Source organism: Oncorhynchus kisutch, linkage group LG23, assembly GCF_002021735.2.
Source record: "Oncorhynchus kisutch isolate 150728-3 linkage group LG23, Okis_V2, whole genome shotgun sequence".
In the NCBI taxonomy this organism is placed as follows: Eukaryota; Metazoa; Chordata; class Actinopteri; order Salmoniformes; family Salmonidae; genus Oncorhynchus; species Oncorhynchus kisutch.
Genome location: NC_034196.2, coordinates 3,486,306 through 3,513,882, shown reverse-complemented (window position 1 = coordinate 3,513,882; position 27,577 = coordinate 3,486,306). Strand labels below are relative to the sequence as shown.

The window sequence follows — 27,577 nt, the reverse complement described above, 5'->3', positions numbered from 1 at the left end:
CTAACCCTAACCCTAGATTAATGTCTATATCCTAGCCTCAACCACAACCCTAACCCTAGATTCATGTCTATATCCTAGCCTCAACCACAACCCTAACTTAATGTCTATATCCTAGCCTCAACCCTAACCCTAACCCTAGATTCATGTCTATATCCTAGCCTCAACCACAACCCTAACCCTAGATTCATGTCTATATCCTAGCCTCAACCACAACCCTAACTTAATGTCTATATCCTAGCCTCAACCCTAACCCTAACCCTAGATTCATGTCTATATCCTAGCCTCAACCACAACCCTAACCCTAGATTCATGTCTATATCCTAGCCTCAACCACAACCCCAACCCTAACCCTAACTTAATGTCTATATCCTAGCCTCTACCCCAACCCTAACCCTAGATTAATGTCTATATCCTAGTCTCAACCACAACCCCAACCCTAACCCTAACTTAATGTCTATATCCTAGCCTCAACCCCAACCCTAAACCTAACTTAATGTCTATATCCTAGCCTCAACCACAACCCTAACCCTAACTTAATGTCTATATCCTAGCCTCAACCCTAACCGTAACTTAATGTCTATATCCTAGCCTCAACGCTAACCCTAACTTAATGTCTATATCCTAGCCTCAACCCCAACCCTAACTTAATGTCTATATCCTATCCTCAACCACAACCCCAATGCTAGATTCATATCTATATCCTAGCCTCAACCACAACCCTAACCCTAACTTAATGTCTATATCCTAGCCTCAACCCTAACCCTAGCTTCATGTCTCTATCCTAGCCTGAACCACAACCCTAACCATAACCCTAGATTCATGTCTACATCCTCGTCTCAACCACAACCATAACCCTAGCCTCATGTCTACATCCTCGTCTCAACCACAACCATAACCCTAGCCTCATGTCTACATCCTGGTTCAACCACAACCATAACCCTAGCCTCATGTCTAAATCCTCGTCTCAACCACAACCATAACCCTAGCCTCATGTCTACATCCTCGTCTCAACCACAACCATAACCCTAGCCTCATGTCTACATCCTGGTTCAACCACAACCATAACCCTAGCCTCATGTCTAAATCCTCGTCTCAACCACAACCATAACCCTAGCCTCATGTCTACATCCTCGTCTCAACCACAACCATAACCCTAGCCTCATGTCTACATCCTCGTCTCAACCACAACCATAACCCTAGCCTCATGTCTACATCCTGGTTAAACCACAACCCTAGCCTCATGTCTAAATCCTCGTCTCAACCACAACCATAACCCTAGCCTCATGTCTACATCCTCGTCTCAACCACAACCATAACCCTAGCCTCATGTCTACATCCTGGTTCAACCACAACCATAACCCTAGCCTCATGTCTACATCCTGGTTCAACCACAACCATAACCCTAGCCTCATGTCTACATCCTGGTTCAACTTTGATCATGACTAGGCCTAATCATGACACTTTGATATCAAATAATAGTCTAAAACGACAATATTTTCATTCCTACTAACAACTGCAAGCAATTGCAACATCAACATATATTTAATGTACATCCCATATTATTGATATTTTAATTGAGTGGTAACTCACAAAGAACTCCCAGGCAGTGGGACTGAGAACATCCAGAACAGGACTGGAGTCTGGGTCCTGCAGAGTGATGTCCACACGCAGACCGATTGAGCTCACAAAGTCAGGGGCCTCCTGTCAGACAGACAGTAAGCAAAATATAGGAGTTTATGTATTAGTTTAATTCATTTGACTACGAAGCTAATTCTCATCAGCGTGATCAGAACTCAATTAACTGATTGGAATTGTATAAGTATCCAAAAGAAAACCACAAGATAATACAGAAAAGTGGGCATTGTTTTTTTTTTCATCATCATACATACAGTGCCAGCCAAAAGTTTGGACACACCTACTCATTCCAGGGTTTTTCTTGCTTGGGCCAAGAAACACGAGCAATGGACATATGACCGGTGGAAATCTGTCCCTTGGTCTGATTAATCCAAATGTGAGATGTTTGTTTCTAACCACCGTGTATTTGTGAGATGCAGAGTAGGTGAATGATGATCTCCGCATGTGGTTCCCACCGTGAAGCATGGAGGAGGTGTGATGGTGTCGGGGTGCTTTGCTGGTGACACTGTTTGCGATTTATTTAGAATTCAAGGCACACTTAACCAGCATGGCTATCACAGCATTCGGCAACGATACACCATCCCATCTGGTTGGCGCTTTGTGAGACTATCATTTGTTTTTCAACAGGACAATGACCCAACACACCTCCAGGCTGTGTAAGGGCTATTTTTCCAAGCAGGAGAGTGATGGAGTGCTGCATCAGATGACCTGGCCTCCACAATCACCCAACCTCAACCCGATTGAGATGGTTAGGGATGAGTTGGACCGCAGAGTGAAGGAAAAGCTGCCAACAAGTGCTCAGCATATGTGGGAACTCCTTCAAGACTGTTGGAAAAGCATTCCAGGTGAATCTGGTTAAGAGAATGCCAAGAGTGTGGAAAGCTGTCATCAAGGCAAAGGGTGGCTACTTCGAAGATTCTAAAATCTAGAATATATTTTGATTTGTTTAACACTTTTTTGATTACTACATGAGTCCATATGTTATTTAATCATGTAGATGTATTCCCTATTATTATACAATATAGAAAATAGTAAAACTAAAGAAAAACTGAGTAGGTGTGTCCAAATGTTTGACTGGTACTGTACATACAAGTAAACATTAACATCTTGGTAATGTTCCTGAAATAAGATCAATTGATTGATTTTTAAGAGTTTGTTAAAAGGATGTTTCTTCCATTATAAATGAACACAGTAATTCAACAAGGCCTGACAAAGGAGAAAACACAGACACACCTCATTCAGCAAATCAGCATCAAACCTTTTCATATTATCTTTCTTTACCTGGACAAAGACCTCTAGTGTCTCACAGACCTCCCCGGTGGAAACCCGGATGTCTTTCTGCAGGACTCTCTCTGAGTTCCTGAACTGACCTCTGGAGGTGACACGAGACGACTGGAGCTCAGCATCTAGGGTCAGGTTGAACCTGATAGCTGAGGTGAGAAGTAGCACAGGCAACAAGACACAATTAGAGGGAGATACTAACACAGAGACAGAGACAGAGACACACAGAGAGAGAGAGAGAGAGAGAGAGAGAGAGAGAGAGACAGAGACACACAGACACACAGAGAGAGAGAGAGAGACAGAGACACACAAACACAGAGAGAGAGAGAGAGACAGAGACACACAGAGACACACAGAGACACAGAGAGAGAGAGAGAGAGAGAGAGAGAGAGAGAAGAAAAGAAGCAGGGCTTACCCACAGGTCCTACAGGTATCTTGGGCCTGAAGGTGGCGCTGAAACAGACTGAGGTGTTGAAGCAGGACACCAGCCTCCCACTGACCCTGCACGTCTTACTCAGGATGCTGACCGTGTCAGGGTTGAAGGTTGCCCTCGCTGTCACCACAGCCATACCCCGAGACCTGGGAGAGGTCATAATCAGTGAGTCATAATCATATATCAAGCTAACTGGCTCTTTTATGTTTTTGAATGACTACATCTACTGAGACATGCTTCAATCACAAGGCAACTACATGAGTCATGAGTCAACTTCAGATTGGTTAATGTGTTGATTAACTGATTGGCTCATTGGTTGACTGATTGATTGATTGTATAAGTGGTTAGCAGCAGTGTCAGATCCAGATGAGAATGGTCAACATAATCCAATCTCTTTAAACCAAATCCACCCAGCTGTTTTGCTCTCTAGATGGAGTGTGAGGAGGTGACAAGACTAAATGCTTTCAGTCAACTAAAACTCTCTAGATGGAGTGTGAGGAGGTGACAAGACTAAATGCTTTCAGTCAACTAAAACTCTCTAGATGGAGTGTGAGGAGGTGACAAGACTAAATGCTTTCAGTCAACTAAAACTCTCTAGATGGAGTGTGAGGAGGTGACAAGACTAAATGCTTTCAGTCAACTAAAACTCTCTAGATGGAGTGTGAGGAGGTGACAAGACTAAATGCTTTCAGTCAACTAAAACTCTCTAGATGGAGTGTGAGGAGGTGACAAGACTAAATGCTTTCAGTCAACTAAAACTCTCTAGATGGAGTGTGAGGAGGTGACAAGACTAAATGCTTTCAGTCAACTAAAACTCTCTAGATGGAGTGTGAGGAGGTGACAAGACTAAATGCTTTCAGTCAACTAAAACTCTCTAGATGGAGTGTGAGGAGGTGACAAGACTAAATGCTTTCAGTCAACTAAAACTTTAGGAGATACAGTAAGTATAAGATGTTTCTCTCAGAATCTACTGTAATTTCATTTCAGTTATTGTGAACCAAAATACGTTGTTCAGCTGCAAAGAACAGCTGCCAATGTGCTGATATCAAGTCTAAAGTAAACACTGTAACTCGAGTAGATAACTTGTGAGACGCGTGTGATTTGAGGGAAACCAAATGATTTAGTTGTTCCCCAAAAGAGCAGGGTTAAGAAAAAGAAAAATAAATATTTTTTTTAAAAGAGAAAGAAACGACTGAGCGAGTCTCACCAGAGCTGGACCACCATTCCATAAGCCCCCACTGAGACATCTGGTATGGTGTCATCGTTTAAGTCGGAGCTGGCGTCCATGGACCTCCCGAAGTACTGCAACGCAGGGTCCAGCTTGGAGCCCAGGATTTTCTGAAATGAACAGGATAAAACATGATTTTACCCTTGATCCCACGTTGGCTGAATTCCATCAGATTGAGAAACACTTCTAGTGAATCCCAAAGCGTCAGATAATTATATGTAGACACAACAGGTTCAGTTGTAACATGGCGGTGGGGCAGGAGTGGGAACATTTCTTGGCTCGAAGGCCATGTCGGGATTTAGAAACTCAACAGGAGGCCGCACAGATAAAAAAAAAATTGCAGGCCAGAAAAATATCAGTTATTAAAAATATATTGATCTATTATCATTTTTATATACTTTCTATGTCGTTTTAGACATTCAAGTGTGGCCTTTTTCATCCCAAAATACCCCCCCCCCCCCCCCACACACCATAAAAGTTATTTTTTTCTTAAAACCTCCCGCGGGTCCGGATTGAATGGGCTCGCGGCCCGTAGTTTGCCCACCCCTGTGCTAGCGAGTGACAAGAGCTGGGTTGCGTTGAGTGATAGCACTGAGCACAATCCTCAACCCGCAGATACCTGGGAATACTGTGTCCTGAGTCTCTTCTTGTCCCCGTTGAAGACATAGATTACACCTTTATTGTTGTCTTCCAGTGGGGCTCCCACCACCACATCACTGTAGCCATCCATGTTGAGGTCAGGCACCGCTGAGATAGACATCCCAAAACGAGCGTTCTCCACTGGGGACGGACCCGTCAGGAACCCCTGAACACTTAGGATGCCCTAGAAGCACCAATGGAAGACAAACAATGAATATTTGTGTACTTTAGGAAGGCATGACTTTCAAAAGATCTTGAAACCACTGTGCTCAGAGAATGCCGTGTGTACACTGAAAATTAAATCATTAGATGAAATGTACAGAGGTGGGTCTGCACTTCGAAAATATAAACAATTTTAAGGAATATTTGTCTGGCTGACTTGGTGTACAGTGCACCAAGTCAGCCAATGACGGGAACGAATTGCAAAAATCGGCTTATATCTCCCTCACTAACTTTAAACATCAGCTATCTGAGCAGCTAACTGATCGCTGCAGCTATACACAGCCCATCTGTAAATAGCCCACCCAATCTACCTACCTCATCCCCATATTGTTTTAATATACTTTCTGCTCTTTGCACACCAGTATTTCTACTTGCACATCATCATCTGCTCATCTATCACTCCAGTGTTAATTTGCTAAACTGTAATTACTCTGCTACTATGGCCTATTTATTGCCTTCTCACGCCATTTGCACACACTGTATATAGACGTTTTCTATTGTGTTATTGACGGTACGCTTGTTTATTCCATGTGTAACTCTGTGTTGTTGTTTGTGTCGCACTGCTATGCTTTATCTTGGCCAGGTCGCAGTTGTAAATGAGAACTTGTTCTCAACTGGCCTACCTGGTTAAATAAAGGTGTTCTCAACTGGCCTACCTGGTTAAATAAAGGTGTTCTCAACTGGCCTACCTGGTTAAATAAAGGTGTTCTCAACTGGCCTACCTGGTTAAATAAAGGTGAAAGAAATAAGATGTGTGGCTTACCTTTGTGAAGGAGAGGAGATGGACTTTCCCAATCTCCTTCTGCTGTTCGTTCATGAACATGGGAGCTCCAACCAGTAGTAGATCAGACACACCATCTTTATCCACATCCAGAGGACAGAGTACGCTGCCGTAGTAGGAGCCTATCTACAGAATTGAAAGCACATACAACAAACTATTAAGAGGAACATATGTTTTGAATCAATGAGCAGAAACAAAGGATGACGACGTTTGCGAAGCAGATGGGAACAAATCGGACAAGTCAGATATGATAGATCATTGGAGAGAGCGAGAGAGAGATATATACTGTATGATAGATAGAGATAGTAGAGAGCCATAACATCTGACAACACACGATTTGACGTGCTCTTCTTTTCAATATGGTTCATTTAGCAAACACTTTCATCCAAAGCGAATTACAGAACTGTCACCATTGTCAACCGCTCTTCTCTTCCATTTGAATCAGAGAGCCTTACCTGGTCTCCTCTCTGGGAGTCGATGACGGTGGGTTGTCCCTTGCCGTTGATGATGTACACTATGACCTGTCCAGTGTGGTTGGACCGAGGAGCGCCAGCCACATAGTACTCTATGCTGCCATCATTCAGTGTTGTCACAGAGTAGCCTGTGCAGAACAGCCAAACGGGATATTATGGACAAACGCGTAACAATGTCCAGCGCTAGTAGTCTTACTGCCAGTCACACTGTAAATAAAGATCTCTATTGTTTGAGCTTCAATACACATTCAAAGGAAGCTAGAAATGGTTGGAAAAGCAAGAGTCCTTAGAATGGCTTGGTGTTGATGAACTCATAATACAATAGCACAACATCAAATGAAGATAAAGGAGACAATATTGACTCGTAGATGATTGCAAGCTCACTTACCTAATAGTGAGCTGTGGTTTCTGTCCTCTAGGATTCTCTCAAAGGCCGTCTTGGGGAAGATGTCCGATTTCTGGGTGGTGTAGTGAACCACAGTACCACTCCAGCCATAGGCCCCCACTGCACCCAGCATAATCATGTTCTGTAATGAGAGCGAGAAGAGTACCTGTTAAAAACACACTAAGAAATGTTCAGGAACTGCTTATGAATGTGTTACGAATGTGTTACGTAGACACCCGTGAAATAAAAAGCTACCAAATAGACTAACTGATTTAAAGTAAGAGTTGGGGTTTGTATCCCATACCTGCTTCTTGGTTTGGTGGGCACTGAATCCCACTTGGGACATCTCCATCTGAAAGTCACCACCTTTCCCAGTACCTAACCCCCACAGAAAACACAACGGACAGGTTAGGTTAAGTGCAATAAAGTGGCCGTGCTACTATTTCTGGTTTTGTAAATGGTAACTCATTCTTGTTCGAATGGACCGTGATACAAATTCAGCGTTGCTTTAGAACACAACTTTACCCTCAATGTTGAAGATGCGGTCTCCCAGAGATCCAGCGATCTCGAGCAGAGCCTCCTCAGCTGATACGTTGAAGAAATACCTATCTGTCGGGGTGCTGGCGATGGACTTGATCTCCGCAATCAGGTTCTTAGTGTCAATGTCATTCCTTATGTAATACCCAAGGACCTAGAAGAAAAAAAACATAATAAAGAATTAGTTTTAAAATCATTGCTATTAGAATGAAAGGGAAGATTGATATACGGTAATAATAATAATGCCATTTTATAGGGGTATCAAAGGTCTCAAACAGTAAATGTTAATACCTCACACTCAACACTGTATATCCAGGTGTCTTTTGCTAAAGAGATTTTATGTCAACGAGAGACTAACCTGGATAAATAAAGGATCAACCAAATAGGTGGGATATTTACTCACAGCAATACCAAAGCGGGTGATCTTCTCACTCTCACACTTCCTGATGACGTCGTCTCGGAGGTTCTTGTCGTGAGACTCTCCGTCCGTCACCACCACCATCACTTTGCTGGCTCCGGGTCGAGCCCCGTTCCCGGGCAGGAACGCGTTCTGTCTGAGACACGAGGTCAAAAAAGTGTCCCATCTCAACATATTCCAACCCAATTCAATTACCCAATGTAAAGAAAAAGCTTCTAAAACGTTTCATTGTGTTGTATTTCCATTCTATTCCATTCAAGTGCTCAATTCTAACCCCATTTGGGGGGGGTGTGTACAGAGAGATTCTAATCCTGTTGTTATTTTTCATAAATATGTTGAGTCAACAGAGTCAGGATATATATATTTAAATTACATGAGGGTCACGATCACTTACAGATGTAGGATATTTTTGTATTTAAAAAAAAAAAATTTGTGGGTGGATCAGCTTTAATATTGTGGAATGATTGTTGCTTTCATCAATGTAATCGTCTGCATCATTGGGATGTAGGATCTTAATTTGAGCCACTTTTCTACAGCGAATAATCCTGCAGCAACAGAAAATGATTAATAATTACATTTTTTTGTAGGGCTTGATCTGACATTTTAAAGTGGAAAGTTTGACATTTTAAAGTGGAAATTACAAACTTTAGAAGCCTTTGTAAACCTTGAATAGTCTACAAGTTTGCATTTCCTGCTGTACAGGAACATTTGCAGCAACAAAAGAGTGATCCTAAGGACCCATTGACTAGCAGAGAACAGGAGGAAATGCCTTAGGCTTGCCTTCCTAATGGCACCCACATAGTGTACTATTTCTGGCCAAAAGTAGTGCACTATGTAGGGAATAGGGTGCCATTTGGGGTGCAGCATTTAGACTATGTTGACACTACAACTCTTTCTATTCTTGCAGACTGAGACACACCGAGCAAATTCAATGGCGCGGAAGGTGTTTGTCTCCAGGCCTTCCCTCTGTAGAATGTTCGCTGCAGCCGCAATGATCGAGTCTTTGGTTTTGTAGGCGTTCAGATGGAATTCAACGACTGGCTCAACCCCATACTGTATAATACTTGCCTGAAAACATGAACATAAAGTCAACAAAAACAGATAGGATTAACCTCGACAAGTGGCAAATTATATACATTGATAACTGTGAGCACACTTACCTGAGTATTATCCGGTCCAATATCTAAATTCTCCAACAGTTTCTTGAGGAAAGCCACAACTGGTGGCCAGGGATATATACTGTTGGATCCATCCACAATAATAGCAATATCCATTGGACCCCCACAAGCTGGAAAGACAAGATAAGAATTGAGTTCATGGTAATCATTCATAACTCCATCCATCCAGGGGGGGGGGGGGCTTTGTTATTGTTTCAAATGAGGACTTTAATTTATACTTTTAATCAATGGTGAAAACAATACACAACTCGTAGGATATTTCAAATGATGAAGGACTCTTACTTTGAAGGGCGGGTGAGAACGAAGACAGGGGGTTGAAGAGAGGGTTCACTTCTGCACAGATCCCTGGGTAATAATACTGGCTGCCACACTTCTGAGCCCACAGAGGTCCACATGTCTACCAGGAGAACAAGACGGCGCGCAAGAAATAAGGTAAAACATCCAAAACAACATTACATTCAGGCTATCAATCCCAAGTCCCTAAACATGTGGGATTGATTGACTGATAAGATCTTATATGAACTCTCCAGCTGCAGTGATGTTAAATCTGTTGATCATGATGAATCTATCTTGTGTGGCTGTAAAGAATCAGATGCAATGATTCCAAACGTGTTAACCATGAATCTATCTTCTGTAGCTGTGTGGGTGAGGGTTAGGGTTAGGATAGCTAGAAGTTTGATACAGATGTAACAGGTTTACCATGAACTTATCTTCTGTAGCTGTGTGGGTGAGGGTTAGCCCTAGACTCATGTTGACATTGATGTTCTTCACTGTCGACATGCTGACTGAGTCTGAAGTACAGGAGAGAGAAAATACATTGTTACAGTGTCCTTGTATTCAGTAACGAATACATTCTCATGGTGCAATTACAGTGCTCAACATTCATGAACACACACAATGAGATCTTGCAACACTCCGAAGAACACAGTTCCTTTTCTAACCACAGTGGCCATCGCTCTGACTGACAGACTGATTTGACCGGGTTCAAATGGGATTGAAATGGAATAATGTGATGAAACACAAGCTAATGCTAGGCGATACTGCGACTTATAAAAAAGCGCAGGTGTTTATAGAGATACAGAAGGGGAGAAGGAATAGCTAGCCTGGGCACTAGCCTGTTTCTGCTCCCTTGCCAACACTTTATGGAATGGAATGCCAATTCCATGTTTGGTTTGACAATAAGAGCAATGGAGTTGGCAAGAGCACAAACAGATCTGGGACCAGGGCTAATGAATAGCCGGAGCTGTTTTAATGTCGTATGAAACGTATAACTCTTTAGGTTGAGTATGAAGTATGTATGAAGTATGTCTTACTCTTTAGGTTGAGTATGAAGTATGTATGAAGTATGTCTTACTCTTTAGGTTGAGTATGAAGTATGTCTTACTCTTTAGGTTGAGTATGAAGTATGTCTTACTCTTTAGGTTGAGTATGAAGTATGTCTTACTCTTTAGGTTGAGTATGAAGTATGTCTTACTCTTTAGGTTGAGTATGAAGTATGTCTTACTCTTTAGGTTGAGTATGAAGTATGTATGAAGTATGTCTTACTCTTTAGGTTGAGTATGAAGTATGTCTTACTCTTTAGGTTGAGTATGAAGTATGTCTTACTCTTTAGGTTGAGTATGAAGTATGTATGAAGTATGTCTTACTCTTTAGGTTGAGTATGAAGTATGTCTTACTCTGTAGGTTGAGTATGAAGTATGTATGAAGTATGCCTTACTCTTTAGGTTGAGTATGAAGTATGTCTTACTCTTTAGGTTGAGTATGAAGTATGTCTTACTCTTTAGGTTGAGTATGAAGTATGTATGAAGTATGCCTTACTCTTTAGGTTGAGTATGAAGTATGTCTTACTCTTTAGGTTGAGTATGAAGTATGTATGAAGTATGTCTTACTCTTTAGGTTGAGTATGAAGTATGTATGAAGTATGCCTTACTCTTTAGGTTGAGTATGAAGTATGTCTTACTCTTTAGGTTGAGTATGAAGTATGTATGAAGTATGTCTTACTCTTTAGGTTGAGTATGAAGTATGTATGAAGTATGTCTTACTCTTTAGGTTGAGTATGAAGTATGTATGAAGTATGCCTTACTCTGTAGGTTGAGTATGAAGTATGTATGAAGTATGTCTTACTCTTTAGGTTGAGTATGAAGTATGTATGAAGTATGTCTTACTCTGTAGGTTGAGTATGAAGTATGTCTTACTCTGCAGATTGAGTATGAAGTATGTATGAAGTATGTCTTACTCTTTAGGTTGAGTATGAAGTATGTATGAAGTATGCCTTACTCTGTAGGTTGAGTATGAAGTATGTATGAAGTATGTCTTACTCTTTAGGTTGAGTATGAAGTATGTATGAAGTATGTCTTACTCTGTAGGTTGAGTATGAAGTATGCCTTACTCTGCAGGTTGAGTATGAAGTATGTATGAAGTATGTCTTACTCTTTAGGTTGAGTATGAAGTATGTATGAAGTATGCCTTACTCTGTAGGTTGAGTATGAAGTATGTATGAAGTATGTCTTACTCTTTAGGTTGAGTATGAAGTATGTATGAAGTATGTCTTACTCTGTAGGTTGAGTATGAAGTATGTATGAAGTATGTCTTACTCTTTAGGTTGAGTATGAAGTATGTCTTACTCTTTAGGTTGAGTATGAAGTATGTCTTACTCTTTAGGTTGAGTATGAAGTATGTATGAAGTATGTCTTACTCTGTAGGTTGAGTATGAAGTATGTATGAAGTATGCCTTACTCTGTAGGTTGAGTATGAAGTATGTATGAAGTATGTCTTACTCTTTAGGTTGAGTATGAAGTATGTATGAAGTATGTCTTACTCTGTAGGTTGAGTATGAAGTATGTATGAAGTATGTCTTACTCTGTAGGTTGAGTATGAAGTATGTATGAAGTATGTCTTACTCTGTAGGTTGAGTATGAAGTATGTCTTACTCTGTAGGTTGAGTATGAAGTATGTATGAAGTATGTCTTACTCTGTAGGTTGAGTATGAAGTATGTATGAAGTATGTCTTACTCTGTAGGTTGAGTATGAAGTATGTATGAAGTATGTCTTACTCTGCAGGTTGAGTATGAAGTATGTATGAAGTATGTCTTACTCTGTAGGTTGAGTATGAAGTATGTATGAAGTATGTAGGATGAGTACGAAGTGTGTCTTCCTCTGTAGGTTGAGTATGAAGTATGTATGAAGTATGCCTTACTCTTTAGGTTGAGTATGAAGTATGTATGAAGTATGTAGGAAGAGTACGAAGTGTGTCTTACTCTGTAGGTTGAGTATGAAGTATGTATGAAGTATGTCTTACTCTGTAGGTTGAGTATGAAGTATGTATGAAGTATGTCTTACTCTGTAGGTTGAGTATGAAGTATGTATGAAGTATGTCTTACTCTGCAGGTTGAGTATGAAGTATGTATGAAGTATGTCTTACTCTGTAGGTTGAGTATGAAGTATGTATGAAGTATGATGTATGTATGAAGTATGCCTTACTCTTTAGGTTGAGTATGAAGTATGTATGAAGTATGCCTTACTCTGCAGGTTGAGTATGAAGTATGTAGGAAGTATGTCTTACTCTTTAGGTTGAGTATGAAGTATGTATGAAGTATGCCTTACTCTGTAGGTTGAGTATGAAGTATTTATGAAGTATGCCTTACTCTGTAGGTTGAGTATGAAGTATGTAGGAAGAGTACGAAGTGTGTCTTACTCTGCAGGTTGAGTATAAAGTATATACAATATGAAGAGTATGAAGTATGTCTTACTCTGCAGGTTGAGTATAAAGTATGTCTTACTCTCTAGGTTGAGTATAATGTATGTATTAAGAGTACGAAGTATGTCTTACTCTCCAGGTTGAGTATAAAGTATATACAATATGAACTATGTCTTACTCTACAGGTTGAGTTTAAAGTATATACAATATGAAGAGTATGAACTATGTCTTACTCTGCAGGTTGAGTTTAACCTCTTGAACCTCTGGGGGCAGTATTTCATTTTTGGATGAAAAACATTCCCGTTTTAAACAAGATATTTTGTCACGAAAAGATGCTCGACTATGCATATAATTGACAGCTTTGGAAAGAAAACACTCTGACGTTTCTAAAACTGCAAAGATATTGTCTGTGAGTGCCACAGAACTATGCTACAGGCGAAACCAACATGAAATTTCATACAGGAAGTGAGCCAGATTTTTGAGGCGCTGTGTTCCAATGTCTCCTTATATGGCTGTGAATGCGCAAGGAGAGAGCCTACACTTTCTGTCGTTTCCCCAAGGTGTTTGCAGCATTGTGACGTATTTGTAGGCATATCATTGGAAAATTGACCATAAGAGACTACATTTACCAGGAGTCCGCTCGGTGTCCTCCGTTGAAACTATTGCGTAATCTCCAGGTGCGTGCATTTTTCCATTTTGAACAGAGGAGAAACCAAACTGCCACGAGTGACTTATCATCGAATAGATATGTGAAAAACACCTTGAGGATTGATTCTTAACAACGTTTGCCATGTTTCTGTCGATATTATGGAGTTAATTTGGAAAAAAGTTTGCGTTGTAAATGACTGAATTTTCAGGGGTTTTTCTCAGCCAAACTTGATGAACAAAACGGAGCGATTTCTCCTACACAAATAATATTTTTGGAAAAACTGAACATTTGCTATCTAACTGAGAGTCTCATTAAAAACATCCGAAGTTCTTCAAAGGTAAATGATTTTATTTGAATGCTTTTCTTGTTTTTGTGAAAATGTTGCCTGCTGAATGCTAGGCTTTATGCTATGCTAGCTATCAATACTCTTACAGAAATGCTTGTGTAGCTATGGTTGAAAAGCATTTTTTGAAAATCTGAGATGACAGTGTTGTTAACAAAAGGCTAAGCTTGTGAGCCAATATATTTATTTCATTTCATTTGCGATTTTCATGAATAGTTAACGTTGCGTTATGGTAATGAGCTTGAGGCTATAATTACGCTCCCGGATACGGGATTGCTCGTAGCAACAGGTTAAAGTATATACAATATGAAGAGTATGAACTATGTCTTACTCTGCAGGTTGAGTATATAGTATATACAATATGAAGAGTATGAACTATGTCTTACTTTGCAGGTTGTGTATAAAGTATATACAATATGAACTATGTCTTACTCTGCAGGTTGAGTATAAAGCATATATAATATGAACTATGTCTTACTCTGCAGGTTGAGTATAAAGTATATACAATATGAAGAGTATGAACTATGTCTTACTCTGCAAGTTGAGTCTCTGGCAGCCTGAACTGGACCCTCTGATCTCACACTTGTAGATGTCTCCTTTCCTGTCCTGGTTGTATCCACTCCAGGGGGAACCAACCAGCAACCTGGGGGAACACACACGCATGCATACATACAGACAAGCAGGCAGACAGACAGACAGACATTTGCATACTGATTACATAATAATTACAATGGCATGTATGTCTAAATTACACACAATTATTGGTAGCTCATACCATTGTTAGGGAGTACACTGATATTACTGTCCTTGTACTTCATATTTGGATACAGTACATACATTCACAACAAGACAATGACAGTTTTTCATTATCTACAGATGTGGAAGGTAAACACATACTCTACCAAGGTCATCATTAACAGTTCACCTTAGGGGGGAAAGTATAATAAACACCTTAACCCTGAAGGGCAAAGGACAGCGACATGTACAGTGAAAGGATGTTTTCAGACTCTGCCTGTTGCATGAGAAGGAGAGAGCCATAATGACCAATGCCAGTGCTGTTGGTGGCTCAGGGTCCATGGTGTTACTGCCATGTGAGTCAATCAGTCAGACACACACGGCCACTATATTACACAGCGTGACGTCAGACCAGCCTACCACACTAGAAACAAGTCACACTCATTATCCTTTCTTGATGACCACACACACACACCAAGCCCACTCCATTACACATCCCTGAGGAAAGCCCCACCTTGCTAGACTACTTGTATTTGTTTTAATTAGGCAAGTCAGTTAAGAACAAATTCTTATTTACAATGATAGCCTAGGAACAGTGGGTTAACTGCCTTGTTCAGGGGCAGAACAATAGATTTGTTTTCTTCCATGTTAGTGAGCATTTCTCCTCTGCCAAGATAATCCAACCACCTGACAGGTGTGGTATATGAAGAAGCTGCTTAAACGGCATGATTTTTGTTTTTACACATGTGCACCTTGTGCTGGGGACAATAAAAGGCCACTCTAAAATGTGCAGTTTTGTCACACAAGACAATGCCACAGATGTTTTAAGTTTTAAGGGAGCGTGTAATTGGCATGCTGACTGCATGAATTAGAGAATAGAATTAACAACCAGCCTGTTTGGTTACAAACTTCAGAACCTCAAAACTAACAACTGGATTTTTGGCCGGGACTATATTATCTGGTGGAAGGGTGAAATAAAACGAATTTACCCATTAAAATAACATTTTTAATAATGTTTTTAATGTCATTCATCGTTTAAAAAAAAAAACATATTGGCAACCATTTTATAAAAGCAATAAGGCCGTCGAACCCAGGCATTGTCATGTGATAATAACAGGTCTTAGTCAGGAGATAACACACAAATAATCCTGGGTTCTCGTGCTAAATACTGATGCTCCAAAAACATTTCAAATGTAAATATTTGATTAAACGAGTAATAAAAAAAAATGATCTGAAAATGCAACGCTGTTTTCAATACTTTGTGCACTCTCCCCTTGTGAGGATAATTGCACTTTGATTCCTCCATGCAGAATCTTTCCAGATCCTTGATATCCTCTGCTCTTATGAACTGCCCTCTTCAATTCAAACCACAGGTTTTTAATGAGGTTCAAGTCCGGAGACTGAGATGGACATTACAAAATGTTGATTTTGTGGTCAATTAACCATTTCTTTGAAGATTTCGATGTGTGCTGGAAGAACCACTTGCAGCCAAGTTTCAGCCTCCTGGCAGCGGCAACCAGATGAATGTCCTGGTACTCGGTATATTTCATAATGTCGTCAACCTTAACAAGGACCCCAGGACCAGTTGAAGCAAAATAGGCCCATAACGTCAAAGATCCACCACCATATTTTACAGTAGGTACGAGGTTATTTTCTGCATATGCATCCTTCATTTGAGGCCCAACCCACCACTGGTGTGCATGGGCAAAGAGCTCTGTTTTCGTCTCATCGGACCATAGCACCCGGTACAAATCCAAGTGCCAATGCCGTTTAGCAAACTTCAAACATTTACATTTGTTGGTTGCTTTCAATAAAGGCTTTTTTTTTTTAAATGGCAACCCTTCCAAATAGCCTATTGGCCTGAAGGTGGCTTCTAATTGGAGATTTGGAGATGGACCTTGGCCTTTTCTTTGCCTCCTAAATGATCTTTCTCACTGCGCGTCGGGGCAAGATACACTTGGGTCCGCGACCAGGGAAGTTTACAATGTCCCCAGTGGTTTTAAATGTCCTCATTTCGGCCATAATGGCGGTAAGCGGTGTATTTAAATTTTTTACACATGGTCTGTCAACAACCATTTGTCTCTTTTAATTTGGGAGTTCTATGCCTTTTCCCATGGTGACGGATAACTGATTTTACACGCGCGCTCTCTATTTTTGTCTCTCCATTGTTTTGAGTGTACAATATCACTCAGTATTTGTATTGTTTATTTTATACAGTCTTTTTTTTGTCTCATATTTATCAAGGGTGCCTATATTTTCAGTCATGACTGTATATCTTTTTTTGGCCAGGACACAGTGTGTTGGTGTGATATTAAACCGAATAAAGACAGAATAGAAGCCCAAAGCATGACCTCTGGTATCAGTAGTATGCAGGAGAATAGGCTTGTCAGATAACAGCACTTCCTCGACCATGCTAGTTTCTACAGATATTAACATGTATTCCACTGTTTACAGCTGAAGAAACATTTCAGTTCCATATATGAACTTGGTACACGGTTGCCAACGGTTGGCACTCGTGTTTCGTTGTGGTTTCTCCTACTGACTTTGTGTTAGAGCCAAAGCCCTCACTGCGTGTCGGGGCAAGCACTGACCCAGTGGTTTTAAACATCCTCATTTTGCCATAATAGTGGTAAGCTTTGTATTTGGTTTAGAGTTTTTTATTTTTTTATTTTTTTACCCATTGCCTGATTTCTGAAAGTCAACAACCATTAGTCTCTTTTAATTTGTGAGTTTGACGCCTTTTCCCATGGTGACGGGATGACAACTAAAGAAACATTATGAACTTGGTACACGTTTGCCAACGGTTGGCATTCGTGTTTCGGTGTGGTTTCTCTGAATATCCCAAAACTCCCCTACGCCCCCACTGACTTTGTGTTAGAGCCAAAGCCCACATTCTGAGACAGGAGGCAGCCAATTAGACAAAGGGAGAGAACTGTCACCTGGCCATTTCTGTGATGTCATACACTCTCTGTGATGTCATACACTCTGGCTTCCAACGCAACAAGGCACCTCTTTTCTCTGGGGTTACGAGGTCTTTATGCCTCTCATTTCAAATGGGGTATTTATCAAGATTACAAATGACGAAACCGTAAAACTCATTTTGTCAAAACCTAGTCTCGTCCACCAGCCAGTTCTCTTCCTGTTGAGTAAGTCCGGGGACGAGGTTAGTCAAAACCACATTCAATTGAAGTCCACTTAAGTCCTTGACGCAATTATACAACCCATCATCAGCCTAAGTGGTGGACATCTAGTTATGTGTTTCTCAATCATTTCCCTCCCTCAAACCTCAAGTTAAATGTTTCTCAGAGCCCTTTCCATTGTTAACAATGTTTCCATCCACACATAGTTAATGCGCCATAGGTTAACCCAGGCTCAGTCTCCATGTTTGTTTATGACGGGAAACGAAAGGAAGGCAGCTATGTCCCTGGAGAGATGTATTCAAAAGGAAAATGTCTCCTCTGAGATCTCCCGGATGCAGACAGACGGCACTACGGACTACAGGAAGTGTGTGTGTGTGTGTGAGCGAGACGTGAACCCAAGAACCCTGTCTGTGACGTCTGCTCTGTGGTGATCAGCAGTATAACTCTATAATGTGAGTGTGTGTGTGTGTGTGTGTGTGTGTGTGTGTGTGTGTGTGTGTGTGTGTGTGTGTGTGTGTGTGTGTGTGTGTGTGTGTGTAGTATAGTGTTGAAGTGCCTGGATCCTGCTCCATTGCCAACCCTGCTGAGGGTTGTGACCTACTGTAAGAACAGGAACAGCATTAGCTTGAGAAAACACCCACCGCAGAGGTTCCAAATCCAGCAGCTACACAACAGTTCTGGATCTCTCAGACCCAAACGAAGCTCGGGCTTGTTTTTAGCTCCCCTGGCCCCTGTACGGCGTGCGAGAGTGATTTGGACACAGTGCTACTGTCGTAACTGTACATCAGCACAGCGTAGTGCAAGTGTGCATCTGTGGACGTGCTGAGATGCTGTTCTTACCATGTCAGAACGTAACACTGTCTAGCACTTTCTACCACTCTGTACTGCTTGTGTAGGGCGGCCTATGCATGACTCCATAGTCTCGTCTCACCATTTTCCCTGGTGATTTCTGAACTGTTTCACGGTGTATCCAAACTCCTCGAGGGCAGGTCCAGAGAATACCTTGGCTCCTGCCGTCCCCACATTAAAGGATAGGGACAGGGGGATGCTCCAACCTGCAGAGGGAGAGAGGGAGAGCGAGAGAGAGAGAGATCACACTGCTATCATAAATAACACTCTCCTCCACCACAAATATGCTGCAGCAGCGAGGTTCAGGGTTGTGTAAGACGGGGGAGATGAATTGAATGTCAAAAACAAAAACAAAAAAACACCACACCTTCTTCATCTGTGATATGTGCTATGAGGTGCTTAGCTTTTATGTGTGTGTGTGTGTGTGTGTGCGCATGTAAGTGCGCGTGTGTGTGTTATCCTTGTTCCCAGGATACTATGGCTGTACCAGGAATAACAACAAATTCCTAATACCAACGGCAATGCAGTGCTATACAGTGTCAGGTTTTGCGATGGTAAAGATGTCAGAGACATTCAAACACATCCTTCAAGGCATAACACCTTAGGCATCCATAGTGCCCTGTCCGGGGGTGTCCTCGAATGGGTCCACAGGCATCCATAGTGCCCTGTCCGGGGGTGTCCTCGAATGGGTCCACAGGCATCCATAGTGCCCTGTCCGGGGGTGTCCTCGAATGGGTCCACAGGCATCCATAGTGCCCTGTCCGGGGGTGTCCTCGAATGGGTCCACAGGCATCCATAGTGCCCTGTCCGGGGGTGTCCTCGAATGGGTCCACAGGCATCCATAGTGCCCTGTCCGGGGGTGTCCTCGAATGGGTCCACAGGCATCCATAGTGCCCTGTCCGGGGGTGTCCTCGAATGGGTCCACAGGCATCCATAGTGAAACGGAAAGAAAGTCTTTTTCCACCATGTGAACTGAAGCTCAAAATATAACGACAGTGGTAATAACACTCAACTCTTGTTTTTAGACGACCTTGCTAGCATTTATCACAATTCACACATACAGCAGACCGAAGTGCTCTCGTTGCTCTATTGTGAAAGGCATTTCCCAACGGCACTTGAAGATGGATTCGACTAGAGATCTGGATCTGGCTGCGTGTCCAGTCTGGACTAGTCGAAGCATGACAGCGTGCACAGATTGCTGGTCTAAGGTGCAGACGTGTCAGTGCAGTGGCTGCTTACAGAGGACACACAGAACCCGAGGGGGCCTATTGAGATGAGGGTGAGTGATATCAATCCACTGGCGAGGCCTTTCGGGACGACAGAACGACAAGTCACGTCACGGCACCATCCATAAGGTCTATAACAGAGCCGACGCTGAACAGAGAGACGCTGAGTAAGAATAGAAACACTTTTTTTTTGTTGAGCTAACACCCGTTCCCTCTCGCACTACACTTGTCTTGTCTTACCAGCACTGACTTGGCTGATAGCTGCTTTATTGAGGAAAGGTTTTACTCACTATGACCGTTGTCTTACAAAGCTACAAGTCGCTCTGGGTAAGAGCGTCTGCCAAATGACCAACACTTAAACACCACACTCAGGTTAAGTTCACATACCATACAGTACAGGGCCTAACCTAACACAGGCCAGGTGAACTTTACCCTTCCAAACAAATAGAGAAATAGGGATCCCGGTTCCGTAATTGCAGCATTTTCCTCCATACTACTAGACAGCTAAGATATGATAGTATAGTCACTTAAGTGCTATCGTGATTCAGCATGCCTTCAATGAGTCACATCACATCCAAACACTAAAACAGGGCTGTGAGAGGGCCAAAGGCTCCAAGTGACACCATATTCCCTGTGTAGTGCACTACTTTAGACCAGGCTATTCCCTATGGGCCCTGGTCAAAAGTAGTGCACTACATAGGAACTAGGATGCCATTTTGGATGCAACCTTGAGATGAATCCACCTGCTAGACAAGTGGCGGGGCAGACATCTTAGAACCGGATGTGAGCAGGTGACGATCACCTTATTAGTCACACGCGTGAGTTGTGGTCTGATGGATGTTTCTTGGCTACTACACGATTTCCGTCTGTGTTATTTCATTGTGCCGATGTCTTCGCTGTTATTCTACAATGTAGAACATTGTAGAAGTAAAGAGAAACTCTGGAATGAGTAGGTGTGTCCAAACTTTTGACTGGTACTGTACATGTATACACAGACCGACCGACCAACATGGAGAGAGAGAGAAAAAAAATCCAGAAAAGAGCTGTTAAATTCTACAACCACCTAAAAGGAAGCGATTCACAAACCTTCCATAACAAAGCCATCACCTACAGAGAGATTAACCTGGAGAAGAGTCCCCTAAGCAAGCTGGTCCTGGGGCTCTGTTCACAAACACAAACACACACTACAGAGCCCCAGGACAGCAGCACAATTAGACCCAACCAAATCATGAGAAACAAAAAGATAACTACTTAACACATTGGAAAGAATTAACAAAAAAACTGAGCAAACTAGAATGCTATTTGGCCCTACACAGAGAGTACACAGCGGCAGAATACCTGACCACTGTGACTGACCCAAAATTAAGGAAAGCTTTGACTATGTACAGACTCAGTGAGCATAGCCTTGCTATTGAGAAAGGCCGCCGTAGGCAGACATGGCTCTCAAGAGAAGACAGGATATGTGCTCACTGCCCACAAAATGAGGTGGAAACTGAGCTGCACTTCCTAACCTCCTGCCCAATGTATGACCATATTAGAGAGACATATTTCCCTCAGATTACACAGATCCACAAAGAATTCGAAAACAAATCCAAGTTTGAAAATCAAATCAAATCAAATCAAATTTATTTATATAGCCCTTCGTACATCAGCTGATATCTCAAAGTGCTGTACAGAAACCCAGCCTAAAACCCCAAACAGCAAGCAATGCAGGTGGAGAAGCACAGTGGCTAGGAAAAACTCCCTAGAAAGGCCAATACCTAGGAAGAAACCTAGAGAGGAACCAGGCTATGTGGGGTGGCCAGTCCTCTTCTGGCTGTGCCGGGTGGAGATTATAACAGAACATGGTCAAGATGTTCAATGTTCATAAATGACCAGCATGGTCGAATAATAATAAGGCAGAACAGTTGAAACTAGAGCAGCAGCACAGTCAGGTGGAAGTTGAAACTGGAGCAGCAGCATGGCCAGGTAGACTGGGGACAGCAAGGAGTCATCATGTCAGGTAGTCCTGGGGCATGGTCCTAGGGCTCAGGTCAGTTGAAACTGGAACAGCAGCATGGCCAGGTGGACTGGGGACAGCAAGGAGTCATCATGTCAGGTAGTCCTGGGGCATGGTCCTAGGGCTCAGGTCCTCCGAGAGAGAGAAAGAAAGAGAGAAGGAGAGAATTAGAGAACGCACACTTAGATTCACACAGGACACCGAATAGGACAGGAGAAGTACTCCAGATATAACAAACTGACCCCAGCCCCCCGACACATAAACTACTGCAGCATAAATACTGGAGGCTGAGACAGGAGGGGTCAGGAGACACTGTGGCCCCATCCGAGGACACCCCCGGACAGGGCCAAACAGGAAGGAAAAACTCCCATATCTACTGGGTGAAATTCCACAGTGTGCCATCACAGCAGCAAGATTTGTGACCTGTTGCCACGAGAAAAGGGCAACCAGTGAAGAACAAACACCATTGTAAATACAACCCATATTTATGCTTATTTATTTTATCTTGTGTCCTTTAACCATTTGTACATTGTTAAAACACTGTATATATATATAATATGACATTTGTAATGTCTTTACTGTTTTGAAACTTCTGTATGTGTAATGTTTACTGTTAATTTTTGTTGTTTTTCACTTTATATATTCACTTTGTATGTTGTCTACCTCACTTGCTTTGGCAATGTTAACACGTTTCCCATGCCAATAAAGCCCTTGAATTGAATTGAATTGAATTGAGAGAGAGAGCGAGAGAGAGATACAGAGAGAGAGAGAGAGCGAGAGAGAGATACAGAGAGAGAGAGAGACAGACAGAGAGAGAGAGAGAGACAGACAGAGAGAGAGAGAGAGACAGAGAGAGAGAGAGAGAGAGACAGACAGAGAGAGAGAGACAGACAGAGAGAGAGAGAGAGAGATACAAAGAGAGATACAGAGAGAGATACAGAGAGAGAGAGAGATACAGAGAGAGAGAGAGAGAGAGACAGAGACAGACAGAGACAGAGACACAGAGAGAGAGAGAGAGAGAGAGAGAGAGAGAGAGAGAGAGACAGAGAGAGAGAGAGAGAGAGAGAGAGAGATACAAAGAGAGATACAGAGAGAGAGAGATACAGAGAGGGAGAGAGAGACAGAGAGAGAGAGACAGACAGAGAGAGAGAGAGAGATACAAAGAGAGATACAGAGAGAGATAGAGATACAGAGAGAGATACAGAGAGAGATAGAGATACAGAGAGAGAGAGAGACAGAGAGAGACAGAGAGAGAGATACAAAGAGTGATACAGAGAGAGAGAGAGAGACAGAGAGACAGAGAGACAGAGAGACAGAGAGAGACAGAGAGAGAGAGATACAAAGAGAGAGAGAGAAAGAGAGAGAGATACAAAGAGAGAGAGAGAGAGAGAGATACAGAGAGAGATAGAGAGAGAGAGAGAGAGAGAGAGAGAGAGAGAGAGAGAGATACAGAGAGAGATAGAGATACAGAGAGAGTCCCCACTGGCCCTGGGTAAACCTTGCTGATTCAGTCCCAATGTGGTTCCAGCCGGCTGGGTGCATTGTGTGCAGCAAGCTGGATAACCCACTTTAGATCCCTGCTCTGTGACTGACTGAGCACCTCATTGGACAGTGGCTGGGTAGCAGAGGGCTCTGGTGAATCCATGTCTATTGGGAGTTTATTTGATTTGATTCAATTTATTAGGATCCCCATTAACCGACGCCAATGGCAACAGCTAGTCTTACTGGGGTTCGACATATAACGAGAAAGACATTATATACAAAATACTTTACAATTTGTATACATTGAAAAATATGATCATGCAGTATGTGTGTGCATCTATTAGTTACACATACATGTCAGTACATACACACAACAAGTAGGTCACATGAGGGAGAGGCGTTGTGCCGTGAAGTGTTGCTTTATCTGTTTTTTGAAAACCAAGTTTGCTGTTCACTTGCGCTATATGAGATGGAAGGGAGTCCTATGCACTCATGTCTCTGTATAATACTGTACGTTTCCTTGAGATTGTTCTGGACCTGGGGAACTGTGAAAAGACCCCTGGTGGCATGTCTGGTGGGATAAGTGTGTCTGTCAGTGCTGTGTGTAAGTTGACTATGCAAACCATTTGGAATTTGAACACATTCATGTTTCTTATAAAAGCAAGAGGTGACGCAGTCAGTCTCTCCTCAACTCGTAGCCAAGAGAGACTGGCATGCATAGTATTGATTTTAGCCCTTTGATTACATTGAAGATCAAGACGTGCCACTCAGTTCTGGGCCAGCTGCAGCTTGACTTGGATTTTCTTTGGAGCACTTGACCATATGACTGGACAATAATCAAGATTAGAGGTTGACCGATTAATCGGCACTGTTTCAAGTTTTCATAACAATCGGTAATCGGCATTTTTGGACGCCAATTATGTCCGATTACATTGTAACCCATGAGGAAACTGCAGGCTGACCACCTGTTACGCGAGTGCAGCGTCAAAAGGACCTTGGGGCTGCAAGGAGCCAAGGTAAATTGCTAGCTAGCATTGAACTTATCTTATAAAAAACAATCAATCTTCACATAATCACTAGTTAACTACATATGGTTGATGATATTATCTTCACATAATCACTAGTTAACTACACATGGTTGATGATATTACTAGGTTAACTAGATGTCCCGTTGCATATAATCAATGCGGTGCCTGTTAATTTATCATCGAATCACAGCCTACTTCGCCAAACGGATGATGATTTAACAAAAAGCGCATTCACAAAAAAAGCACATTCGTTGCACAAATGTACCTAACCATAAACATCAATGCCTTTCTTAAAATCAATACAGAAGTATATTCTTTTAAACCTGCATATTTAGTCAAAATAAATGCATGTTAGCAGGCAATATTAACTAGGGAAATTGTGTCACTTCTCTTGCATTCAGTGCAAGCAGAGTCAAGGTATATGCAACAGTTTGGGCCTCCTGGCTCGTTGCGAACTGTGTTTCTTCCTAACAAAGACCGTAATTAATTTGCCAGAATTTTACATAATTACGACATAACATTGAAGGTTGTGCAATGTAACAGCAATATTTAGCTTTTTTACATGGCACATATTGCACTTTTACTTTCTTTCTTCTCCAACACTTAGTTTTTGCATTATTTAAACCAAATTGAACATGTTTCATTATTTATGAGACTAAATAGATTTTATGTATTATATTAAGTTAAAATAAAAGGGTTCATTGTTCATTCAGTATTGTTGTAACTGTCATTATTACAAAGATATATAAAAATCGGCCGATGAATCGGTATTGGCTTTGTTTGGCCCTCCAATAATCGGTATGGGTGTCGGCGTTGAGAAATCATAATCGGTCGACCTCTAAAAGAGATACTCTAATCAAGACCAGATAAAACTAGAGATCGTGCTGGTCATGTCAGGTAGTCAGTCAAATCTGTAGTCCCTGAACCAATCTATGCTGTCCTTTTCACCATCTCTAACATTTCAAACAGCTGGATGGCATGATAGCGAACCTGGCTTGTTTAGGCGGGTGAGAACTGCAGTCGGCATCTCTCTCAGGGAAAACAGGGAGGAACCATGCCATACATTAATATACAGTTGCCTAACTGTGTCATTTTAACTACGCTTTGAAACTCTTCGGGCAAGAGTCGAAAGAATGAAGTCGGTGGCTTTCAGAATGTTGTCGCAGCACGCTCACCTTACACACCTCTACAAACCTCTGCCAGAGAAGTAGGTGTGTCCTCCTCCTTCGCACAGCTCATTGTAAACCTCATCATGAGGATACACTGTACATACAAAAGTATGTGGACGCCCCTTCAAATGAGTGGATTCAGCTATTTGAGCCACACCCCTTGTTGACAGGTATATAAAATCCTAAAATCACCATGCACAATGCCAAGTGTCGGCTGGAGTGGTGTAAAGCTCACCGCCATTGGACTCTCTGGCGTGATGAATCCCGCTTCATAATCTGGCAGTCCAACGGAAGAATCTGGGTTTGGTGGATGCCAGGAGAACGCTACCTGCCCCAATGCGTAGTACCAACTGTAAAAATTGGTGGAGGATGAATAATGGTCTGGGGCTGGTTTTCATGGTTCAGGCTAGGTCTCTTAGGTCCCTTAGTTCCATAGCAACAGCTTGGGGAAGGCCCTTTCCTGTTTCAGCATGACAGTGGCCTCGGGCACAAAGCGAGGTCCATACAGAAAATGGTTTGTCGAGATCTGTGTGTAAGAACTTGACTGGTCTGCACAGAGCCCTGACCTCAACCCCATCGAACACCTTTGGGATGAATTGGAACACCAACTGCGCACCAGGCCTAAGCTCCAACATCAGTGCCCGACCTCACTAATGTTCTTGTGGCTGAATGGAAGCAAGTCTCCGCAGCATTGTTCCAACATCTAGTGGAAAGCCTTCCCAGAAGAGTGGAGGCTGTTATAGCGGCAAAAGGGGGGACCAACTCCATATTAACACATGATTTTGGAACGACATGTTCTACGAGCAGATGTCCACATACTCTTGGTGATGTAGTGTATGAGCATGCCTGGCTGACAATCATTTTCATAGCTTCAGGCAACAGAATATCTCACCGGGTTGCCAACCCAGCTCTCACCTAAGAACAAATGGAAATGCAATAGAGCCTGATCTAACCTGCAATAGTGCTGCTTTCCCAACACTCTTGACGTTCAACTGCAGAAAACACTCTATTTCTAAGGGATAACTAGTCCTAAAATCACAATACACCGCACTCCAAATGCAGTCTTCTATTCCCGATATTCATAATATCTTAAATATTTTGGTACCCCTCCAGCCTCATCTGCACTGACATGTTTTCAAAGGAATGTCACTGAGAGATTGAAGCAACGTTATCTTGTGCCCAGGTATCTCAGGGGAGCCTTTAGAAACATTTGTATACTTTTCATAGAGAGCCAACTAGCGTAATCATAGCGTTGATACAATTGCATCAGTAGCCTGTATTGCACTGGAATATCTCTGGCACTTGACACGTTTAGCAAAATAACGTTTTCTAATCTTAATCTAAATCCATAGAAGTGCAAAAGTACTTACATTGGATCAAAAGCAACGTCAAAACAGTCCTCTTTGGATTCAACTCCATCGTTCCAAGAATGAGAAAAAACTAGGTGATGAAAGCGGGCGCCTCTTCGTTCCCCGTGCAGTTTTAACTTCAGCAGACCTCTCACCGTTGTTGAAGTTCAGAACGGGGCGCTCGGGTCGGTTGACACTAGTTATCGAAGCCACAAAGTAAAAATGGATATCATAAAAATGTATGGGGGGAAAAAAGCTTTTTGGTCTTAATATAAGGTTGTGGTTAGGCACAAGGTTAGCAGTATGGTTAAGGTTAGGTTTAACATCAGATTTTTTAGAAGCAACGTTTTGGAAATAGGCGAGGTTCAACCATAGCTATGACTTTGTGGCTGTGGTAACTAGTAACAGCCTGCTCGGGACGGAAGAGACAACGAGGGTACTGACATTTCAAGGAGTAGCATACAAATACAGGACTACGCTTTTATTTGGAGAGAATGACACCAACATGAACAAGCCCCTTTTAATATCACATGTTAAGCCCATTTGAATATAACTTGTCTGAGTGAAAAGGCACCTATGAATTAGGGCCGGCCCTAGGCATTTTTTAAAAACATTTTGTAAACTGGAGCAACATTGGATTTTCTTTCACAAATCCCTTTCTAATTTTGTAGACTGTGGTTGTGTCTTTATTTTCTTAGTTA

General features: G+C 42.1%; 1 protein-coding gene across 1 annotated transcript in view; it reads right to left on the bottom strand.

Annotated features, from left to right (window-relative positions):
* Nucleotides 1-27,309, bottom strand: part of LOC109868295 (integrin alpha-2) — a 43,208-nt gene extending 15,899 nt beyond the window's left edge. The window contains exons 1-18 of the mRNA XM_020457748.2: nucleotides 26,898-27,309; nucleotides 18,706-18,829; nucleotides 14,433-14,542; nucleotides 9,910-10,001; nucleotides 9,493-9,607; nucleotides 9,193-9,320; nucleotides 8,952-9,100; nucleotides 8,018-8,168; nucleotides 7,603-7,768; nucleotides 7,382-7,455; nucleotides 7,081-7,219; nucleotides 6,675-6,820; nucleotides 6,202-6,345; nucleotides 5,197-5,400; nucleotides 4,557-4,687; nucleotides 3,332-3,495; nucleotides 2,917-3,065; nucleotides 1,591-1,701 (exon numbers count right to left, since the gene is read on the bottom strand). Coding sequence (XP_020313337.2) covers nucleotides 1,591-1,701; nucleotides 2,917-3,065; nucleotides 3,332-3,495; nucleotides 4,557-4,687; nucleotides 5,197-5,400; nucleotides 6,202-6,345; nucleotides 6,675-6,820; nucleotides 7,081-7,219; nucleotides 7,382-7,455; nucleotides 7,603-7,768; nucleotides 8,018-8,168; nucleotides 8,952-9,100; nucleotides 9,193-9,320; nucleotides 9,493-9,607; nucleotides 9,910-10,001; nucleotides 14,433-14,542; nucleotides 18,706-18,829; nucleotides 26,898-26,946 — 2,346 coding nt within the window. The 5' untranslated portion in view covers nucleotides 26,947-27,309. The remainder of the gene's footprint in view (nucleotides 1-1,590; nucleotides 1,702-2,916; nucleotides 3,066-3,331; nucleotides 3,496-4,556; nucleotides 4,688-5,196; nucleotides 5,401-6,201; nucleotides 6,346-6,674; nucleotides 6,821-7,080; nucleotides 7,220-7,381; nucleotides 7,456-7,602; nucleotides 7,769-8,017; nucleotides 8,169-8,951; nucleotides 9,101-9,192; nucleotides 9,321-9,492; nucleotides 9,608-9,909; nucleotides 10,002-14,432; nucleotides 14,543-18,705; nucleotides 18,830-26,897) is intronic.
* Between the last annotated feature and the right edge of the window lie 268 nt (nucleotides 27,310-27,577).